This window comes from Venustampulla echinocandica (genome assembly GCF_003357145.1).
Source record: "Venustampulla echinocandica strain BP 5553 chromosome Unknown scaffold_8, whole genome shotgun sequence".
Classification (NCBI taxonomy): domain Eukaryota; kingdom Fungi; phylum Ascomycota; class Leotiomycetes; order Helotiales; family Pleuroascaceae; genus Venustampulla; species Venustampulla echinocandica.
Window position 1 is genome coordinate 716816 of NW_022474213.1, and position 22001 is coordinate 738816.

General features: G+C 49.3%; 7 protein-coding genes across 7 annotated transcripts; 4 read left to right on the forward strand and 3 right to left on the reverse strand.

Annotated features, from left to right (window-relative positions):
• Nucleotides 1-510: 510 nt before the first annotated feature.
• BP5553_08607 (p-loop containing nucleoside triphosphate hydrolase) lies at nucleotides 511-3880 on the forward strand (the record flags this gene model as incomplete). The annotated part of the gene is made up of 5 exons (XM_032017230.1): nucleotides 511-530; nucleotides 583-719; nucleotides 771-2935; nucleotides 3037-3124; nucleotides 3315-3880. The coding sequence occupies 5 exons, from the start codon at nucleotides 511-513 to the stop codon at nucleotides 3878-3880; spliced, it is 2976 nt and encodes a 991-aa protein (XP_031866661.1).
• A 1945-nt stretch (nucleotides 3881-5825) lies between these two features.
• Nucleotides 5826-6657, reverse strand: BP5553_08608 (FAM96B-like protein; the record flags this gene model as incomplete). The annotated part of the gene is made up of 2 exons (XM_032017231.1): nucleotides 5826-6205; nucleotides 6426-6657. 2 exons carry the CDS (start codon nucleotides 6655-6657, stop codon nucleotides 5826-5828), a joined length of 612 nt encoding a protein of 203 aa, XP_031866662.1.
• A 3942-nt stretch (nucleotides 6658-10599) lies between these two features.
• On the forward strand, nucleotides 10600-13673 carry BP5553_08609 (Uncharacterized protein; the record flags this gene model as incomplete). Its single annotated transcript, XM_032017232.1, has 8 exons — nucleotides 10600-10702; nucleotides 10763-10807; nucleotides 10856-11416; nucleotides 11467-11814; nucleotides 11865-12146; nucleotides 12193-12746; nucleotides 12797-13302; nucleotides 13361-13673. 8 exons carry the CDS (start codon nucleotides 10600-10602, stop codon nucleotides 13671-13673), a joined length of 2712 nt encoding a protein of 903 aa, XP_031866663.1.
• Nucleotides 13674-14620: 947 nt separating this feature from the next.
• On the reverse strand, nucleotides 14621-15589 carry BP5553_08610 (Uncharacterized protein; the record flags this gene model as incomplete). The annotated part of the gene is made up of 1 exon (XM_032017233.1): nucleotides 14621-15589. One exon carries the CDS (start codon nucleotides 15587-15589, stop codon nucleotides 14621-14623), a length of 969 nt encoding a protein of 322 aa, XP_031866664.1.
• A 343-nt stretch (nucleotides 15590-15932) lies between these two features.
• On the forward strand, nucleotides 15933-17855 carry BP5553_08611 (Amidase signature (AS) enzyme; the record flags this gene model as incomplete). Its single annotated transcript, XM_032017234.1, has 4 exons — nucleotides 15933-15973; nucleotides 16094-16684; nucleotides 16738-17536; nucleotides 17595-17855. 4 exons carry the CDS (start codon nucleotides 15933-15935, stop codon nucleotides 17853-17855), a joined length of 1692 nt encoding a protein of 563 aa, XP_031866665.1.
• Nucleotides 17856-18396: 541 nt separating this feature from the next.
• BP5553_08612 (Uncharacterized protein) lies at nucleotides 18397-19985 on the forward strand (the record flags this gene model as incomplete). Its single annotated transcript, XM_032017235.1, has 5 exons — nucleotides 18397-18559; nucleotides 18866-19018; nucleotides 19178-19260; nucleotides 19324-19436; nucleotides 19604-19985. 5 exons carry the CDS (start codon nucleotides 18397-18399, stop codon nucleotides 19983-19985), a joined length of 894 nt encoding a protein of 297 aa, XP_031866666.1.
• A 626-nt stretch (nucleotides 19986-20611) lies between these two features.
• On the reverse strand, nucleotides 20612-21682 carry BP5553_08613 (Endoglucanase II; the record flags this gene model as incomplete). The annotated part of the gene is made up of 6 exons (XM_032017236.1): nucleotides 20612-20634; nucleotides 20685-20758; nucleotides 20813-20899; nucleotides 20951-20996; nucleotides 21064-21250; nucleotides 21341-21682. The coding sequence occupies 6 exons, from the start codon at nucleotides 21680-21682 to the stop codon at nucleotides 20612-20614; spliced, it is 759 nt and encodes a 252-aa protein (XP_031866667.1).
• Nucleotides 21683-22001: the final 319 nt, after the last annotated feature.

The following is a 22001-nucleotide window of genomic DNA, read 5'->3' on the forward strand; positions in this document are numbered from 1 at the left end:
GAATGCGTGGATGCTCAACAATAAATAGAATGGAAGGTAAAGACGGGGTCGATCAGTAATATTTTCTTTCGGTCAACGATGCCTCAAAGGCCGCGCCTTCACCGCCTCGGGCTTACACTAAAATGGCTAGAATCAGGGACGCGAGGGAAGTCCCGCGTTCCTATACTTTTGTTTTCGGCCGAATAAGTCGGGTCGGAGTTCTTTATTTTAATGAAACCACTTAATTATGTCTATTCTAAAACCCCGGTGCACCTAAATAACAATTACAGGTTAAGGATTAAAAGGTTTTGGGGGTTTGTTGACGCAACAGCGTTGGTGGGGTACAAATACAGTCACGTGTTGATTAACGCACGGCTGCGAGGCTGCAAGGCTGTGCACGTGACCATCTAGCTAGCGAGCCATCGCGAACTTTTTGGTTCTGCATGGATTGTTGTGCCTGCCTTCTGAAATCGAAGAGAGTCGCATTCGCTCTTCAAGCTCAACAACTCTTCCCCCATTAATCTGCTCACCATGGATGACCTTTATGACGAGTAAACTCTTCCCCCCTCTTGCCAATTCCCTTCCGTGCTAATATAAATACAGGTTTGGCAACTTCATTGGCGAAGTCGAGGAATCCGATGATGAAAGTCAACATGGCGTCGATGCCGCAGCATACGTATACGATGAAGACGCAGAGGAGGAGCCGGAAGCTACGGGCCAGGAGCTCATGGAGGTTGATAGTAAGTCGTGTCAAGCTAGGAGCTTCTAACAAGGCTAACTATGTTGTTTAGCTGAAGGACCTTCGAACGCGGTAGTGCTCCACGAAGATAAGCAATACTATCCTACGGCGCAACAGGTGTACGGGGAAGATGTCGAGACTATGGTACAGGAGGAGGATGCCCAGCCTCTGACCCAACCTATAATTGCGCCTGTCGAGGTGAAGAAGTTCACGATCCAAGAAGCCGACCTGCCACCCGTCCATTTTGACCGCGGTTTCATGACGGACCTTATGAATTATCCCGAGCAGACTCGAAATATCGCATTTGCAGGCCATCTACATCATGGCAAAACTGCATTAATGGACATGCTGGTGCTCGAGACCCATGATATTACCGACCGCCTAGAGAAGAGGACTGGCAGGAAAAGGGACGAGCAATTGCGATACACCGACATACATGTCTTGGAACGCGAGAGAGGGATATCAATAAAATCGGCGCCAATGAGTTTAGTACTCCAAAGCACACAAGGAAAATCTCATCTCCTCAATATACTGGATACCCCGGGGCATGTCAATTTTGTCGATGAAGTTGCGGCATCATTGCGATTGGTGGACGGGGTTGTGCTAGTTGTCGATGTTGTTGAGGGTGTGCAAGTCAATACGGAGCAGATCATCAAGCATGCGGTTTTGGAAGGCCTACCGTTAGCCCTTGTGGTCAACAAGATGGATCGATTGATTTTAGAGCTCAAGCTCCCCCCTTCGGACGCATATTTCAAGCTCAAACATGTTATTGAGGAGGTCAACACTATGATTGAAAATGTCCTTCCTGGGCAAGGCGAAAAGAGAAGGTTGAGCCCCGAAAAAGGCAACGTGCTTTTCGCATGTAGTAGTATGGGCTGGTCCTTTACTCTACAATCATTCGCCAAGATGTATGCGAATAGCTATCCTCCAAAGTCAAACGGAACTCCTGGAATCAACGCCCACGAATTCGCACAACGATTATGGGGAGACATCTTCTTCAACCCGAAAAAACGTTCTTTCACGCGCAAAGCTATCGAGGAGCGTGCGAGGCGCTCTTTTGTGCACTTTGTGCTCGAGCCTATCTACAAGCTATACTCACATACTCTCAGCGAGAGCCCCGAAGATTTGAAGGGAACTCTTGCGACCCTTGGGATAACTCTCAAACCATCTCAGTACAAGACGGACGCTAAGGTGCTCTTGAAGCTTGTCTGCGAGCAGTTTTTTGGACCGTCAAGCGGGTTTGTTGATATGGTTGTGGAACATATTCCTTCGCCAGTCGAATCAGCTGAGCATAAGCTTCAACGGTATTATACAGGGCCTCTGGATACCGGTGTGGCTAAAGCTATAAGAGACTGCGATCAAGATGGGCCTTTGGTCATTCAAGTCTCGAAACTATTTAATACCAGCGATGCCAAAGGTTTCTACTCGTTTGGACGGGTCATGAGCGGCACTGCGCGTCCAGGCTCGCAAGTGAGAGTTCTTGGAGAAGGGTACTCGATTGATGACGAGGAAGATATGAGCATGGCAACCATATCAGATGTGTGGATAGCTGAGACACGCTACAACATTCCCACCGATGGTGTTCCGGCTGGCAACTGGGTGTTATTAGGAGGCGTGGACAACTCCATAGTCAAGTCTGCGACATTGGTACCACCTACCCTACCCAACGATGAGGACGCCTACATCTTCAAACCTATTACCCATTTCACGGAATCGGTATTCAAGGTGGCGGTTGAGCCTATCAATCCTTCAGAGCTTCCCAAGATGTTGGACGGTCTTCGCAAGGTCAACAAGAGTTATCCTCTTCTCGTAACCAAGGTTGAAGAATCCGGCGAGCACATCATCCTCGGGACAGGAGAGCTGTACATGGACTGCGTTCTTCACGATTTGCGCCGGCTGTACGCCGAGATGGAAGTCAAGGTGTCCGATCCCGTTACCCGTTTCTGCGAGACTGTGGTGGAGACGTCCGCAATAAAATGCTACGCCCAAACGCCGAACAAGAAGAACAAGATCACAATGGTTGCCGAGCCGCTAGACCAAGGCATTGCGGAGGATATTGAGAGTGGTAAAGTCAGCATCCGAAGCCCTAACCGAACCATCGGCAAGTTCTTCGAAGAGAATTATGGCTGGGATTTGCTCGCTTCTCGAAGCATCTGGGCGTTTGGACCCGACGACCTGGGACCCAATATCCTGCAGGACGACACTTTGCCTTCAGAAGTGAGTGCTTTTCTTCGTCCTGTTGCCCTGTTCCCTTGTCGGAAAGGAACGTCACATCAATCGGTCCGTTTATATGCTGACATAGGTATTTTCCATTATAGGTGGATAAGAAACTGCTGATGAGTGTCCGGGACTCAATACGTCAGGGTTTCAGCTGGGCAGCGAGAGAAGGGCCCCTGTGTGAAGAGCGTGAGTGGCGTCCCCCCCAAGTCCCTATGTCCCAAAGCCCCGAAGCCCCCAGCCTAGGGGACCCTTATTCCTTACCCCGTACTTGTTCCTTTGCTCTGCTTGGCTCTCCGCCCTTCATTGGTGCAAATACCACTGACATGCGCACCGGTCCGAATACATCTTCCGACTCTTTTTCTGACTATCCTTGCAGCTATCCGCAACACCAAATTTAAGATTATGGACGTCGCATTGGCGCCCGAAGCCATCTTTCGCGGGGGCGGCCAGATCATCCCTACGTCCCGCCGCGCCTGCTACTCCTCGTTCCTCATGGCATCCCCACGCCTCATGGAGCCGGTCTTCTCCTGCTCCATGACGGGCCCTGCAGACTCCGTGACATCGCTCTACACCGTGCTCGCCCGCCGGCGTGGTCATGTTCTCTCTGACGGCCCAATTGCCGGCACGCCGCTGTACCGGGTCAGTGGGCTGATCCCTGTTATCGACTCGTTCGGTTTCGAGACCGACTTGCGCATTCACACCCAAGGCCAAGCCGCCCTCAGCCTAGTCTTCGACCGCTGGAGCATCGTGCCTGGCGACCCCCTGGATAAAGATGTCATCTTGCGACCGTTGGAGCCGGCAAGTGCCCAGGCGACGGCGAGGGACTTTGTGCTGAAGACCAGGCGGAGAAAGGGTCTCAGTGAGGATGTGAGCGTTGCGAAGTTCCTCGAGCCCGAGCTATTCTCCAGCTTGAAGGAGAGCGGGCTTCTAGATGGAGCGTGAAAGAACGAAAAAAAAGCACTGTAATGGAGTTGGGACGGCGTGGTTCTCCTTGTCTAGATATCTTCCCATGGCGTTCATGTGATAAATTTGTATATGTAGCATAAGTCTAAAATAGCGGGCAGAGAGAACCACTCTGTATGTCCTCTTGAAATCGATAATACGTCTACGAAGCACAACGCTCAATTATTAGATTGAGCCAGCCACAATATTCACATGATATTGAAGTGCACACTACTTCTTACTAGAACCCTTTTCAACCACGATATTCACATGACATTTGACGTACACAACTACTCTGTACTTCTTACTAGAACCCTTTTCAACCTACTTAATCACCACCAACTGCACCTCGAGGATCCGAACTGGGGAATCACGAACCCGGACTCTTGTCTAGCCTAGTACCCCAGCGTAATTAATAATACAACCGTTGCACATCCCACGTCCCACGGCCATCCCACACGTGTGCAACGCCAATCCTGCAGTCCCAAACTATTGCAGCGGCAATATAGGGCCATAGCGTAACGCTGGGGGGTTTGATTTGCATATTGTTTTTTCTTAAAGATTTACGGACATTTCCGGTAGAGATCTTTTCCCTATAAACGCCCCAATGAAGTTCATGTCTGCTCATGCAAACATTGCGGGAGCATCGAGATCGGTGTCGCTTAGCCGCCTGTTGATAAATTGATAAATTGATTAATAATTCTTCGTCAGCCAATGTTTATATTACTCGAGTACATTTCCTGGCGGGTAATTACCCTGGTCCGTCCCGGGTGCATGTGTCTACCCTCCGTGCAGAGTCGTCACCCTGGCGTTTTCTCGAATGTTTCGGGACTAGGCATATTAATAGACAATTGCTGACACGACTACTCCTTACTTCGTAGTACTTCGTACAGGATGATTAACAAGTATTGCCCTGAATCGTGGCAAGTCGAAGTACAGCATCTGGGGACAGGCCGCCCTCCCATACGAGCCCTCACGGTTGGAACTTGGAACAGAGAGTAGTGCACTCGAAGGGAAACAGCTGCCTAGTGCACGCACCAGTACAAGCACCAAGAGAATTTTTCCGTTAGTAGTACGCAGTACAGGATTGTTTTGATGCGTTCTGGCATCAAGACTCAAGAGTGTCACATTCTTGGGTCGAGAAACGGCCAGGTCTAGCCACTCTACCAAGAACAAAGCCTAGCAAAGTTCTCCCTCGCCACGTACAGCATGGTGTGGACCTTAACGCCTTGAGTTGGCGGAGTATGTGGGAGGTGCGGGATGGCGCGTCTGGGGTGAGGAATCCAGGGATGCGAAAGGCGGCTGCACAATGGACAAATGGACATGTGGACTTCAAAAATTGGGGTTTTTAAATGGAACCTTGTCTATAGAAGGCAATTATTTGGGCCGGCTGTGCTCTCCGTGTCCATGAACTATACGAAGGACGTAGTATCAACATTAGATTCTATCATTGTCGACAGGGAGCGCGACCCGCTAGGGGGGTTGTTGGCCAGCTTTCTTGCTCTTGGGTCGGACACATGTTCCCAAGCTCACAGAATCTCTCCAGAGTTTGGAGACGAGGCTGGGCGGCGCAATTGAGGCGTATTCGCCCAATTTATTGGCTCCCTTGAGGGACCTCGTCCTCATCGGTCCTAGATATATTCGAGACTCAAGAGAAACGCTCAGGGATACCTCACGATTGTGGCGATCGACGACAGGACCTCGGCCCCTCGGCGCGCCAGGATGTGATTCCGAGTGCATAAAACCGTTTGATGGAGCTGGGGTCCAGAGCACATGGGACCATGGTTGGAAGGGAACGCCGCTTCATCTCATGACTCTCATCAGATTTATCAAACACCGGGAAACACCATCCGGAATATTTCAAAATCATCTTTGAGAAGCACCGAAAGGGGGCATTAGGCATGGTTGCAGCAATCCGCGGACTACCGGTATATGTCGTGTCGGACTAGGATTCGAGACACGGCTTCATCATTTTCCGCAGGATACCCATAAGATTCGCATTTTCCAGTGCTGCCGCCACGCGTTCTTTGTCTGCTAGCTGCTTATTGACTTCATCGGCCTGGCTGTGGGTGTCCTTTTTGATTTTCACTTCAACCCGGTAACTCGGCGGAAGAGCTTGTTCGAGACGCACTCGAACGCCGAGGCCGATAACAGTTGCAAGTGAACAATGTGTGACAGTAGGGGTGAGTTCCACGAGAACACGCGAAAGCGCAGTGGCGGTTGTAAGGTCCGGAGGGGAGGTAAGGTGAACATCTTCAAGCTTGACAACCCCAAGAGACGCGAGTGATAAGGGATGTTCGGGGTCCTGTATTGGAGCGATCAAGTCTGTGAAGAGTCAGAGTTAAGATGCAAGCAAAATTTACAAGTCCGATAAACAATAGTTCATAAGCTCTGGGCGCCACCCCCAATTGACATGTAGATTCGCAATAACAAGCAATTTCGTCCTTGGAAGTGGCGCGTCTACTAACCCATGGGGTTATAATGAGGAAAGGAGGTCACGGGCTAGTAAAGCAAAGAAAGAAGATGTTGGGGGTTCGTCACTTACCGTAAATCTCTTGTTCATCAATAGGTTCCAGGGTGGAGTCGTCTGTATCTGTGTCTGAAAAATCGGACATATAAAACGGGTCTATTGCATAGCTCGGATTGCCCATCAAGAGATCGCGGATTCCATGATTTCCAGAAGAAAGCTCCTTTATCTTTCGCCCTTCCCTGCGGCTGGGAAGTTCGGCCGCACTCAGGATGGTGGGGTTTGCATTATCAAGCTCAACAGAACCCATGGCGGCGAGGCGGCGGAGAGTACGGCAAGGAGGTGTAGAATCGGGACAGTCCTTGACAACGCAAGACTGTGCTGCTCGTTCACGAGTTTAGAACTGGATGATATAGAGTCCTACCAGAAGGCTTCCGATTGAGAATTTTTGGGAGGGAGATGTTTGGAGGAGGTTGACGTTTGTGGTGGGATGTTGATGTCAGAATATTCAGTCCCGATAACGGTAAGCCCCGCATATTAGTAAGCCACGGACGGTTCCATATGCGGCAACTCCGAGTTAAGATCTTCCAGGTGCTTTCTAGTCCTCCGTCAATAGAACCTCACCAGCTTCAACTTTATGATTTCTCATTGCGGTCTGGTGCTTATACAAGTATCTTTGGATTACTTCTACAGTCCCAGGTATATCAGTATCGTTATTTTGCTGTCCTCCTATGGACCATGAACCAGTTAGCAAGTTGCGGCTGCAAAGCTTGCTAGAGTAAGGTCTTTAGCAGCTTCAGGATCCATTGCCCAGAGTATGATATTCATCATCGCGAACCTTATTCTACTATTTCCGTCGTTCGGAATCCTCAATAATTGTCTCATTGGGTTACTTTCTGGAGCCCTCACTCACCCGAAGCTTGTTGCACTCGTTTCAAGATCAGATGCTATGGGTCTTACTCCATTACCAGTTCTCTTCCTTTGTAAGAAATGGATTTGATTCCAGCCGCCCACATGTCTTCGTCTCCATTTACACCACATTTAGATGGAACAGATTGTTACCGTGGCACTGTGGAATCTTGGAACGCCCCACCAAACACTCCTGGACATCTGGACGAGAGACGTCCCCAAACTTTACACAACGAGTTTCGTACTACAGTAGCATCAAAGCAATTGTGGAGTCGTGAATATATGGGACTGAGCGTCTGCCTTGGAGCCTCTGTGCCTTGGAACTTACTCAGAACCAGTCTAATCATAGCCACGAGAGGGTCGTGCAATGCCAGCCCAACGGAACGCGTATCCAAGCCTACCTGCACGAAATATTGTGTCATCTTATAACCATCCCATATCCAAAGAAAGGAGTGACGCCCAAATTCGGCATTGACAACCAACATCATCTGTGGAGACACGGTGATTACCGAACACGTTGGAAAATGATGCATTGAAATTGGGAAATTGAGCCAAAAGCGGCCACCGAGCTTCCATTTTGATTCTCGAAACCAACATATCAAAGCTGGATCTCGTGCTGGCAAATGATACGAACCAACATCTCGGTATTTCACAACCTAGGGGGGGGACAAGCGGTGATCTAGCCAACATACCATTACGCAATTCTCCATCTGGTGCAACTCCGAGTGATTGCGGAGGGTAGCGTGGGGATACCCCATGCAGGCGCCCTCCCAGGCAGCTGCACTATTCTGTGCTGGACCTTGGCGCGTGCCCAATGCATAGAACAATGATGGTATGTTCTCCCGCCAAAATCCCTGCTCTATAAACGACGTAAAAGGTTTGACGCGCTAGATGTTTTGTTCGAATATGGCTCGTCAGGAGAAATGGCTCCTGGAATATTGCCGTTCCTGACACATTGCAGGCATTAACGAAATAGCCCCTCCAGCCAGCTTGATAATCACCTGGAACCCCTTTCGGCCCTACAGAGTAAGGCTAAGAGACGACGGTCCCAGAAATACCACAGCCGATCCGCTCCACTACGGGAATTACACCAGCAGATATGGATTCGAGAGATTTGATGTTGCTATAGTTGGCGGGTATTATACCCCGTATTTTTGTGCACCAGTGCTGTACCTGTGGCCCTGTGCTCCATCATGACGTTATGGTTTCCATATTTTGCTGATTAGCACTACAACATCCGATTAGGATGTTGTGGCTACAGTATGAGGATGGAGCTGCGGCGCAACAAGATCGTCCTCCACTCCATGCTGCCTAAAACCTTGGGACTACAAAGTACGTACTGAGCCTGAGGTCTGACCGTCTGAGTCCTGGACTCCTGGGTCCTGACTCTTGAGTCTGTGCCGGATCTCCTCGGCGGCCTCCTCGGGAGCGTTAACGATAGCGCGATCTGGATCATCTCAAAAGAAAGACGCTAATAATGGACTAAAAACGGGTGTAGAGAGGGGAAATGCATAAGATTTGCGGAATTGTGACACGAGGATCATCCTGGCTGCCGAGGTTGCTTCGTTTCGTTTGTTGGCGGAATTGCGACTGGTTCTTCTGGCACTCTGCTGCTCCACTTGTGTTCGAAACTTCAGCCGCGGCCTTGTTAAGGCACACATATACCTACTTCACAAAGTCCCTGAAGCTCTACAATTCCCTACGGTACCCACTCCGTATTATACCCTAACCAATGCCTGGCAGTGCAGCACAGTGCAGCACCCACAGGAGGAAGCTTGTCTTAGGATTTGGTTTCACCAGCACTCAAACCCTCACACGATATTATGATGAGTGCCTGGTGCAGGTACCATCCAGTCCGGAGGTGTGTTTGATATATCAGCCACGACTATTCCTTCATCCCGTTGTCATTGTGTTTCAGCCTTAACTCCACATGGAAAAATTGGCATAAACAATAGTTCGGCAATTATCGTCCGAGACTGGATATCTTTTCAAACAGCTCGAAATAGCATTCGATATTCAACTCCAGCGCACCCGCGTGTACGAGTAATGCGGATCTACGTACCTGACCGAACGTGCCCTCACTGGCCCATAATGCACGCGTGTGAGAATTCACCCTTGTTGCTTGTCTGACGGGGACGGGTCAGAAGCCACAGATCTCACCCAGTCGGGTCACCACGACAGCCTCAGCCTGAGGGTGTCCAGAGAAACTCAGCCACATCTCATTCTCATCCGCCTGGCCGCATTCTGATCCTCGGTCCCAAGGGCGATCAAAGGACACCACTTGCACGTGAAGAGCCGGTGCGCAGTGCTATCTGATATTCTCAACTTTCTGCTGGCAGGGGGAGAGGAATCCAACCTTGCCAGAGTGGCGGAACATCGGCTTTCGTCGTCCACATACACAGGGAGGGGCAATACATTCTAACTTTGCCGGCTTGACGGGGGCTTAACAGGCCTGGAGGACGTGAAGGGCTTGGAAGGTCTTGGAGGGCTTGAAGGGGCGTGCCAACATCCCCGTTGCTCATGGCAGGGAACACCACCGTGCAAGCATTCCCACTAGTCGTTTCCGCTAACGATTGGGCAACCCCAGGCGCTACCCATACTGGCATAGACCGTACGAAGTAAGGTCGTAAGGGCTATCCCTTCGCTCTTACAGCGGCCATCCACAGCGGCAACTTGGGCGTCTTTTGCGGCCCCTTCTGCATCATAACCACAGCACGGGGTCCTCAATTCCCTCTCGAAGCCACGTTCCTGGCATTTTAGCTTCTGGCTTCTAGTCCCGACTCCTTCGCGTCTGCTTCGACTCCCACCAGCCGTGGCGTGTGCTTCAAGACCTTCTGCTACGGGGCTAGCCGTCTGTGTGTGATCGTAAAAGTCGGACGCAGCCAACCTACATCTGCCGATTGCGCGGTTCACCTGGCGGCGTTGACTTCATACATCTCCTCGTTCCTGTGTACCAATGCGAACTTGTACAGAATTAGTTGTAGTACCACCGCAACCCCACCTTCCCATTCAAATAATAGGTAAGCCCTGATTGCTTTTATGCATTATCGAGCACCCAAGCCCTTGGTCTTGATTAATTTCAGATCCCGTGTCGTGGCATTGTTGGTTTTCAAGAGCTCATAACTCACAGCGGGGAACGAAACCGAGGGACCCTACCGGCCGGGGCTCTAAGGATTTAGCATTCCGTCATCAACTTCGATCGATCATTGATTGTTTCTCTCACTTGGGCCCTCGACATCAGGCCCAGAAGGACCCGCCGGTAACTTCTTGAAGACAGTTACTCTTGCCAGACGCTGGATAGCTGTAGGCAGCCCAACTCGCATCATTACATCTAATAGCCACCATGTCTGGCGACCCGGGAAACCGGAGGTTGCTTCCTCAAAATTCCCAGATGCAAAACTTCGCATATGCGCCGAATAATTTCGGGCAGCGAGAAAATCAGAAGAGTGCGACATCCTCTGGAAATCCTTAAACCCTTCATATGTATAGCTCCTAATTCTGTCTAGATTATGTATTCGTTGACGAACACAACCGCCACAAACGTCTAAAGGGTACGTTATTTTCCAAACCTGGGGAATCCACGCGCTGATTCCGAACAGTAATGCGCGCCTGTGAGGGATGCAGAAGGCGGAAGATCAAATGTGATGCGGCAACGACCAACACCTGGCCATGTTCGGCATGTATTCGGCTGAAGCTCCATTGCGTCCCACCAACTGTCAACTATGATCGTGACTTCCCCTCAAACTCACAATCTTTCGATCCAGAGAGGAGTAGCTACGAAGCTGGAGGAAATAGCGAGGATGATTACCATCAACAGGTTTCCATGCAACAACAACACCATCAGCTAACCGCGGCCAACAAAAATATCCCTCCAGTATACGCGCAGCAGGTGACTTACGCTGAACCTCCCAGCGTTTACCAGTCAGTGCCTTATGGTGGGCCTACTTCACATGGCCAACCCGGCATTCAATATAATAGCCTACAACCATCAGTTGGGATAATCGATCAGAATCAACACTATGCCGCTCAAAATGTCTTCCCCACACCACCTCTCCAAGGATCGCACCCAGAATCACCCGAAACGTACCATCAGGACCAATATGGGCAACAGGATTTGTCTGATTTACTGGGAGAACTCAAAATGAACGAAGCTGGCACAGGTAAACAGTCTTATTCCCCCATCCGTATTAATCAATCTAATCCGATATAGCTCCATATTTAAATAAGAACAAGGTCAAGTCAGCCATTGAAGAGCCAGCATTTGAGGATGTTGATGAGTTCAAAGACGTCTTGCCGCCTTCAATACCCGGTCCAGATCTCAAGGTGAGAATACCACCAGAATTGATGCCGGACGAAGAGACCATCCTGCAGTACTTCGATATGTACTTCACGAATGTCCATCCGTACGTTCCAGTCCTCAACAAACCGCTCTTTTACCACCAGTGGCATACGAATCGAGAAGCGATTTCGCCTCTGGTTCTTGAGGCTATTTTTGCCATAGCAGGACGACTAGCGGATGAGCCAGCACAAGGGCATCAGTGGCTAGCTCTTGCCTCTAGTGAGATTCCTCGAGATCTTCTTACACTATATAAAACTAATAAAGTTCAGAGCATGCGGATTCCTTCATGGATACTCCACGATTGAGTACCCTTCAAGCAACGTTGATGATCCTAAAAGCACGAGAGTCGGCACCAAAACGAGGGTACTACTTCCGGTCCTGGATGACAGTTGTGCAATGTGTACAAATGGGCAAGGATTTGGGTCTAGATGAGCATTACGAAGACCACAAGGCAGGCAAACCGTGCGGTTTTAACATCGCAGACTGCATAACCAAAACCCGGATATGGCAAACAATCTTTATCTGCGAGCTAATGATCGGTTCACCACAAGGTCAGTTCCTCTAGAGCATTACAAGCTAGTATCTAACTCCACGCAGGGCGCACGGATCTCGCAGTCGACATGGACACATTAGATCTGAGTGTGCCAAGACCGTCACCAGGGCTTGAAGACTCGGAATTCAGCATGTCACGCAACTTTACTTATTTAACCAGGGTAGTACGAAATGTCAGGAGAATGAACAATGTTTACGCGAAAATAAAGAAAAAGAAGGACTGGGGAATCGATCCCGACTTTGTACAACTCAATCCCTCTTTCGAAACTTGGATGAACGATTTGCCATCGGACCTACAAGTCACATTCTCTTCAGATGGATCTCCGCCATGGCTGCCCTCCCATTTCATTGGCAACCTCCACTCGTACTATTACCTGAGTATCATAATGCTGCATCGACCGCAGCTTACATTTATGGAGCCAACGGGGATGGATGGGGGTTGGAAGCACCACATGATGATATGCTATTCATCGGCGAAGCTGTTGTGTAGATTGCAAGAGGGTATCCTGCAAACTTTTGGCATGACCGGGTTGTTGAGCATGCAAAGGGGAATCAACTTCACAATTTATTGTATTTTGACATGCACAGTCCTCCACCTGGTAAGCCAGGACCGCCAATGCAAATTTTCGGCGTGCTAATAGTTGTCTAGGTCGCACTCACATCACCAGATCCGGATTTGAATGGGGATGCTCGGGAATACTTTACTCGGCACATGCGAATTCTGGAGAAATGCACTAGCTCCTGGCCGATGCCCGATATGCAACAACAAATCGATGCCCTTCGACAGGCGTTCTCAGCTGATATCAGGAAGCCATTTGTGTTAAAGCCAAGCTTCCCCTATGGCAGTCCAGGGGCACCCGTGAACACAACCCCTCCCCGGCCTAACCACCAATACCGCAACCTTGGAGCACATGCAGTTACACTAGACCAACAAAACATAGGGCACCAACATACACAGCCATCTCAACCAGTTAGTTACCCAAACCATCCTATCTCACCGCCGATCTCTGCCGGTGGAATTACGGACACCAAGAGTGACTCTCCTGCTGCACAGTCTTTGATGATGATGGGTTCCCAGCGAGGTCCTCAGCAATCGATGGCAAGCGGGGTGCCGACCGTCGAGTCAAGTAGTTGGAACCCTACGAGACTTTTTGAGTAAGTATCTAATCTAAGTCCCCCAGCCACGATCTCCAAGTGCTAACTTTTCTGGCAGCCAGTGGAACTCAACGTTTGGTACGCCTCCCGCATCCAATGCTTCCGCTCCCCCGCGAACTCCTCTAAAACTACCCTCTTCAGGTGCCCAGGAAATCCCAACAATCTCGGAGGTGCAGACTGTTTCAGCCGCGAACCTCGCAGCAGTTCCTCATCAAATTCCTCCACAGCAATACTCGGGAGCTCCGATACCATCTTTCGTCAGTCCCAGCATGTGGCAAGAGTCGGTGGCCAGCGTCTATGAGGGTGGGTTGAAGAGACATTGGGGCTATGATGATAACAGTATGGTCAGTGCAGCAAAACGACCACGATGAAATAAATGAGACTACGAAAATATTACGGCCCCTTAAAACGTTCAAAATATCTAGAAAAAGGGGCTGGCTTTGAGTTCGGCCGAGGGAGCAAATATCACGACTTCGGACCCACTCTAGCCAACGACGCTAGGGAAACACCACCCCCTCGCTTATACTCGGTTGTACGTGCGAACGATCATTGGCCACTTTGCGAGATCCCCATTGCTGCTTTAATAGGGACATTAGCCTGATGGATTCAGCCGGCAAACGACTTTTAGAGTCGGAGAGCGGTCTCTTGGGACTTGCCGCTTAGGGGACCCTTGAGAATGCCGCCAGGCACACATAGTCACACATGGCTGACGAAAACTGGCACATGAATGATTATGCAGAAGCGTTGATGTAAATCGGGGTTGCATTTGGAAAGGAGTTGGGCTGTCAGGATTTTGTGCACACACACGCAATGGGGTTCCCCGACAGGCACGGGATACGTTACCTTGGTGGGTCGGCCTCGGAAACGGGTTTTGGTTATGCTTGGAGATTATATCCAGGCAGCACTTGATATTCTTGCCATATGTATTATTTTAGTATGAGACTCGTGGGGGGGGGCATGTTCGTTTTAGGCACGCAACAGGGCTGCTTTCAAAAAATAGACCTCGGGAAGCAACATGTACAAGTATATTGAAGTTATGGGTGTCCGGAAAAGTAATTCCAGTTTAGGTGACGAATAACACTGGATCCGGAGTCAAAATATATAAGTACTACTAAGGTACATGATCGTTAGTAGTGCGACGGTATAAAGGCTGTAGAGAAGTGCATGCCCTCAACGCCTTGGCTATAACGACGTCGATATCGCCAGCTCGAGGCGAGGTAGCACGCACGTTATGTGCTGCATATTAAACAAACATCGGCTGGATCTAAGGTATCATTCTCCTATCATTCCAGTCACCGCCTATTCAGTTCCAACACATTTAACAAGTCTCGCTCAAAATAGCATGATCTGTCCACCCCATCCTCCTCGTCTGAATCTGCATACTCTCCAGGACCCTCTTCTTAACAGGCGCCTCGCTACCACCATAACCATCGATAAGGTCCTGTCCAAACGCACCATGCGTACTAGAAAAGGCATGCTTCTTCAATACTGCCCACATGACCTCGAGCTCTTCAGGGGAAAGCGGAATCATATTGGGATAACTCCACATGAACGAATAGCTATTCATCCCCTTGGGTCTACCGGTACCTGCACCGGGGCCATGACTCCAATCCCCCAACCCAGCTGGCGTCGTCATCAACGTATCTGCAATGAGCAACCGGCCGTACGCCAAACATACCAAACTCCCGGGGAAATGGCCGCCGAGCTTTAAGATTTTTATACCAGTTTTCTGGCCCTTGATTTCAATGTCTAGTTCGGGATCCGCGATGAACCTCCGCCGAGGCTTCGAGGGGTCGTCGAGTCGACACAACCATTCTTTATCCTCGGAACTCACGTATACCGGGCAATCAAAAGCCTCCGCCCAGAGTAGGTGCGTAGTGTAGTAATGCGGATGGCTTATAACTATCGCGCCCAGGCCCCCGAGACTGTTGATCCACTCTACAGTTGCGGAATCAAGGTATGTGATGCAATCCCATAACACGTTGCCTACGGGCGTCTTGATTAGGATTGCTCGCTGGCCGATTCCCACTCTTGGCTCGGTACACAAGCTGAGGAACCGGTCGTCGCCGGAGATAACCTCGTGTTTGTTCTGGGGGTTTGCGGCCCTGAGCTCAGAGAGTGTCGTGAATGACTGCCCTGAGGGGGGCACGTACTGGCGGGGGTCGTCGCAAATTAGACAGCTTGTTAGCTGAGAGGACGAGGCAGGTGTGTCGAATTGAGTGCCGCAGGTGCTGCATATTAGGAGCTCGGAGACCTTGAGCAGCTCGGGTATCTGTTTTTGCTCCATTCTGGTATTGATATTAGCATGAAAATGGTAGCAATGTGTTTAGAGGTTGCAGGGAGACATTGATATTGTGATATCGATGTTATTTCCGAAGCTTCACCTGTTGGCTGGTGATAAGGGCGGAGAACTTAGGTAAGCCACGTTAAGCCGCTTATCGGGACCTCGGGGCGCATATCAAAGGCATAAGAGGGGTAAGATATGTACTAAGTACTACTTGGACGACTTGTATACTTCTTATCTCTGAAAGAACTCACTTCTACACAACAATGCCCGCGATCTTTCCTTTGATATAATATACAAACCATTTATTTAAATCTGGGAACGCAAGCAGCTATTCCAATTCAACATGGCCTTCCTATCCGACTATTTACAGCATCGTCGGGACTGGTAAGCTTTCCGTCGCTCTTTCTTCCCCGCATTCAGCTCCGATGCGGGATACAAGCTCGGCCGACTACAGCAGCAAACAACAGCAATCCGCAATGCTACACATATCTAACTAGAACACAGTAAATTCAAACAATCCGAACGTGCACAGCGGATACGAGATCTTAACAGCTACCACGGCCCATTTACCGCTCCGGAACGGAAAGTGCTCTCCAAGCCAATCGAAGAGCTAGTCCAAGATGTCCACAAGCAGGTCATACAGCCCATTGATATCCTACGCGCCTATGGGAAAGCGGCGATCAAAGCGCACGAGAAAACCAATTGTATCACGGAAGTTATGATCGGTGCTGCGGAGAGCTGGGTTGCCGATGAAAGCATAAATGTAAAAGGGCCGCTGGCTGGTATTCCCGTTAGCTTGAAGGACACGATTGTCGTCGGAGGCTTTGATACCACCGTGGGCTACAGTAGCAATGTGGGGAACAAAGTGGAGAAAGATGGGGGTATGGTGAAGTTGTTGAAGGATGCTGGGGCCGTGCCGTATGTTAAAACGAATCTGCCTATCACATTGTTGAGTTTTGAGTCTACGAATGATGTTTGGGGGCGATGCACAAACCCGCATAATGATAAGTATTCTCCTGGCGGTTCGACGGGTGGAGAAAGCGCGTTACTTGCTGCGGGCGGCGGGAGGATTGGTATTGGCTCTGATGTTGCAGGGTAAGAGTCTACAGTAACTTTGAGCTGTTGGCTGGGCTAATTGTTCGGAACAGGAGTGTCAGGGTCCCAGCACATTTCTCTGGGATTTACGCTTTACGGTGCTCTACTGGGCGATGGCCCAAGGCTGGAATCTTGACTAGTATGCCGGGCCAGGAAGGTATTCCCAGTGTCTTTAGCCCAATGGCAAGAACATTAGGAGACCTTACATACTTCACAAAATCCCTGATCAGTATGGAACCATGGAAATACGACCACTCGGTCCATCCCATATCATGGCGTCCTGAAATAGAGCGGGAAATTCAACAGACGAAGAAGTTTAGAGTTGGTCTGCTCAAAACTGATGGCGTCGTTGACCCTAGCCCAGCCTGTGCAAGAGCGCTCGATGAAGTGGTAGCAGCGTTGAGGAAAGCAGGCCACGAAGTCATCGATATAAATCCCCCATCACCATACGAAGCCCTCTGCCTCGCTTCCCAACTCCTCAATTCTGACGGCTGCAAAACATTTAAATCATTCCAACGAACGGGGGAATGGATGGATCCCGGCGTGAAGCAGATGAGCTGGCTTATGTCACTTGCCTCTCCTTTCAAGTGGATCTACTACCTTTGGGTTAAGTATGTCCGACGCGATGAAATTTGGGCTGGTATTGTCCAGGGTTGGAAGGAGAAGTCTGCTTATGAACAGTGGAAGTTAGTCGCGAAGAGGGAGGCGTATAAAGCTCAGTGGCATGAGTGGTGGGAACAAGAGACGAAGATTGATTTTATGATTACGCCCCCGAACGCGACACCTGCTGTTCCGCATGATGGGATGCACGATGCTGTGAGCAGTTGCGGTTATACATTTTTATTCAACATGGTAAGTTCATTCTACGTCTATTGATTGAAAGTTGTCAAGCTAATGAGTGGGTCAATAGCTTGATTATAGTTCCGGTGTTATGCCCATCACGCATGTTGATAAATCCCTCGATCAACTCCCTGAGACATTCAATATCAAGAAGTTGAATGGCGTGGCACAGGGCGCTTATAAACATTATGATGCCACTGCAATGCATGGGCTTCCTGTTGGTATTCAGGTTGTCGGCCAGAGGCTACAAGAGGAGAAAGTCTTGGCTGTTATGAAGAGGATTGAGGAGGCGCTCGGGAATGAGAAATATCAGCTACTGGAGATTGATTAATGGAATTTTTTTGACGGACAAATATATGTTTACGGCTCTCGCGGAGGTCACAGGTCCAATATTAGCGAATAATACCAAATTACTTAATTGCAGTTTTATTCATGCTGCCGTTCTACTTATTATATCCATAATAAATTCCCGCGAAAACTACACCCATCTCCCCCTCCAATGCTTTACTTTTACCTAAGGATTAAATGTACAGCGAAACCGGAGCCTTTCCCCATAAATACAGCATAATGCACTTACATATTCCGATTATCCTCGTAGCCCTTACTCTTGAGATCCAAATTATGGGGGCTGAGGGTTCGCCAGCTCCGACACCGGCTCGGCCGCCGCCAACTGACATCACCCCATAAGTTCAACCCCCATACAAGTACGTTCCCTTCTAAACCGCTCTTTCTCTTTCTCATATTCACAAAATACAAGATATTCCCTCATCGTGGGTTTAATTTTCTTGAGTTTAAAATTCTTGGTACCGAACCTTTCACTTGCAAGAACCTCGACAAGCCACCTACGTAGTGATATATACCCGCCAAAAAACATGTCCACATCAGTTGAAGGTCAAAAGGGGGCGAAAGGTGAGGACCATTGGTCTTCAGAGGCATACCAGAATGCCGCCGCTTTTGTGCCTAAGCTGGCGACTAAAGTGGTTGGTTGGCTTGATGTCAGGGATGGGGACCGTATTTTGGATGTTGGATGTGGTGGTAAGTCTAAATATGTTACTCTTTCTCAGTGGCGACTTCTTACATTTCCGGCATGTTATTTTGAGTTCTATTATTTGGCGTCGGGACCTTTTAAGTTTAGGAGAGGTGGAGGCTTTCGGAGAGTTGGATGTGTTTAGGTCATTCCAAAGGTGTTGGGAGAGAGTCGGGTTTAATTTCCTAGTGTGAATAAGGAGATGTGTACTCCATTCTCTGATATCTAAGTTCTTGGATGTTATATTATTTTCATATGATCCTCAGCTAGTCTACCTATCCCTCCAAAGCCCCTTCCTAACCTTTCATAACCAGACGGCGTGCTCAATATCCAAATCGCCCAGGCACTATGCAAAGAATCAGGCACAGGCCGGATCCATGGAGTCGACAGCTCTGTCGCAATGATAACCGCGGCCAAAGAAGCTACAGCAGCAATCCCCAGAATATCTGGAATCTGCACATTTGAGGGTACACCCCCTTTCCTCTTCACCTACGTTTCCGTGCTCCCCTTTCCCCGACATTCCCGTCACCTTTCACGGAATCTTATATACCAAATCTTATATACCAAATCTTATATACCAAATCTTTTATACCAAATCTTATATACCAAATATCTTACACGTGCAGCCCTCGACGCAACACTCCTCCACACCGACCCAGAACTTCAGAAAGAGAGTTTCGATAAAGTGTTTTCTAACGCCGCTATGCATGTAAGTCCTCTTTCCCCCGTCCACATCTTTTGAAACGAAGGGCAAGGACTTAACGTAATACAGTGGATTCTCCGCCCTGAAAATCGACGGGATGATTTCTTCAAAGGCGTGCATAAGGCGCTCAAACCCGGCGGAATATTTGTTTTTGAGATGGGGGGGATGGGGAATTGCGCCGAGTGAGTGAACCTCCACTGGTATCTGTCTTTCCCTACAGCGGGGAGTAGATACACCGTGCTCTATTTTTATATCTCCTTTCACATATATTCCTGATAGCCTATACGCTTCCCCCCGGTCAAACACTCAAACGCCCAAAAGCGGCATACTGACTACCATCCCCCCATAGAATGCGGACAGCCCTACTCTCCACACTTTCCCACCGCATCGGTATTCGGCTCGCCCGCGCCGCAGACCCATGGTTCTTCCCCTCTACAACCTGGATGCGTCGGACGCTCACATCCTCCCCTGGCGGTTTTGAAGTCCTCCAGCTGGAATCGGAGTACCGGCCTACGAAAGCTGGGGAGGGAGGGATTCGCGCCTGGGTAATCTTGATGGGGAAGCAGTTTTTTGATGTTGTGGAGAAGGAAAAGGGGAAGGAGGTTAGAGAGGAGTGTGAGAAGGAGGTGGAGGAGGTGTTGAGAACGGTGGTTAGGGGCGATGGTGGCGATGGCGAGGAGGGGGAGTGGATTGGGTATGTTAGGTTGAGGGGAGTTGCTAGGAAGCTTTGAGGGAAGAGCCGTGGGAGCCGATGGAGGGGTGCAATGGGGGAATGCAATATGTTATGGTACCGATCGGCACTTCAAAATAATACAAGAGGGTATAGTGCGTATAGTGCGCTCTTAGGTCTCCGCGGGTATCTTGGGACGCCACAGAAATTGGGAGAGATTCACGGGTGGTCTGTTTATCGAAACCTAGTGTTTGAGGCAAGATAGTAGTATCGCTGAGATATGCGTAATAAGAAATTTTATCACTACAAGCTTTAAATTGTGCCCTGACATACATTCTCGTGATTTGGTCATTTTGGATTTAGTCAACTCTACAAGCGAAAGGAAGCGGTGATATAGGGCATCTGAGCCAGCGCGGCTTGATAGTAGCGAAGAAAATAGCGGCGACTGAGCTAAGTAGCGGACTCATATTCTTCAAATATCGCTATTTTATAAGAGCTGTTCACATGCAAACTACTAGCTGGATTCTTGCTGTGTCATAGATATGTATATGCTAGATTCATACTAAGTTATCTCGAGGCAAGATATGAATAGTCAATCATAGATGAGGTAGTCAAACAAGATGAGACGCCAACGCAATGCGCTCCTTGCACAGTCTGATCCATACGGATCAGGTTTGTGGTAAGCGATTAGCAAGTCAGTTTAGGGGGACCTAGTGCATAATTAGCTAATGTGGTAGCTATTAGGTTTTGAAGAACGTACCTGGGATCTTGTATGCCTTGCCTCCGTTGTTGGGGAGACTCGGAGTTCCGCTGTAGATGTTGATAACGATTCCGCTAAATGGTTGTCAGTAATAGATAAAAATGCACTAGGAAGAGGATGGGGCTTACGCGTCGTTGGATGGATATGCGCCAGGGAATTTGACGAGATTGGAACCGGTCTTGGTTCCTGAGCCGGTGACTTCGATGTTCGCGCATCTTACATATGTTAGATGGTACATAGGAGGAACTAGGGTTATGGTTACTCACGACATGTAGAACTGAGCACCACCTGCACTGTATGCTGAATGAAGGGCTATAAGTGGACAGAGTCAGCTTCGCCGTTTAGGGGGGGTGGGGAGTGGAATGTATTGATTTCATACCAAGGAGCTCTACACGCATAAGATATTGACCTGGAGCAATACACGATGGCATGGTGAAATCCCACCAGCCCTGGTTGCCAATCATGGTGTCAACTGCCCATTTGCCTGAACCAGTGTTGAGGCCCTCTTCTGCGATCTTGAACCACGAGTAAGAGTTATAGGCGGAAGCAGTTCCAGCATTGTCCACCTTTTTAAGCACGGTTAGCAAGATAACTCGTTTATGCTTTGAAAAGGACTGGTGGATTGGGAGTTATAATAGGAGCCGGTTCAACCATACCTTTGCCATATAGACACTAATTGGCCCCTTGTGAGATGGTGCAATCGGGTTATCGGGATCATTTGCAAATTGAGGGCCGCCAATGACATGTTGGAACCAGGCGGACATTTGGGCTCCAGCAGGAACCTGAATAACCTTGTTCGACACTGGATTTAACAGATTTGTGTTGCATGCTATTTCGTTGCCGTTGACATTCTGAACAGGATTGTTCGACGACGAAGGCCTGATACCGACATTTTGGCCTTGATCTTGACCATTGACCTTGATCTTCTGCCACATTCCATGGCCGTTGACAGCTCCAGCCGCGAGGAGGACCGCAGGGAGGAGTTGAGGAACCTTCATGGTGATTGGTTATATGCTGGGGCTCAGAAAGAACAAAGGATGTGCGATATGCTTCTCTTTCCTATCAATACAATGGTAATGATGGTGCAAGTGAAGTGAGAGAAGCGCAGTATCGAGCCTGGATGGTGGCTTGGCCTGTACTTATAAACGAAAGACCCCCTGGATGTGCCTAACTACCGCCGATCAGAATCCGGGGAAATTAAATGAACATATTGAAACACCTAGTCAATATGAAATGCCGTGGGCCTCAAGCGCCATGGGCTTATTAGAAGGATATTCGCCAAGTGGCTGATATATAGTGTGACAACCTTGGTCATCC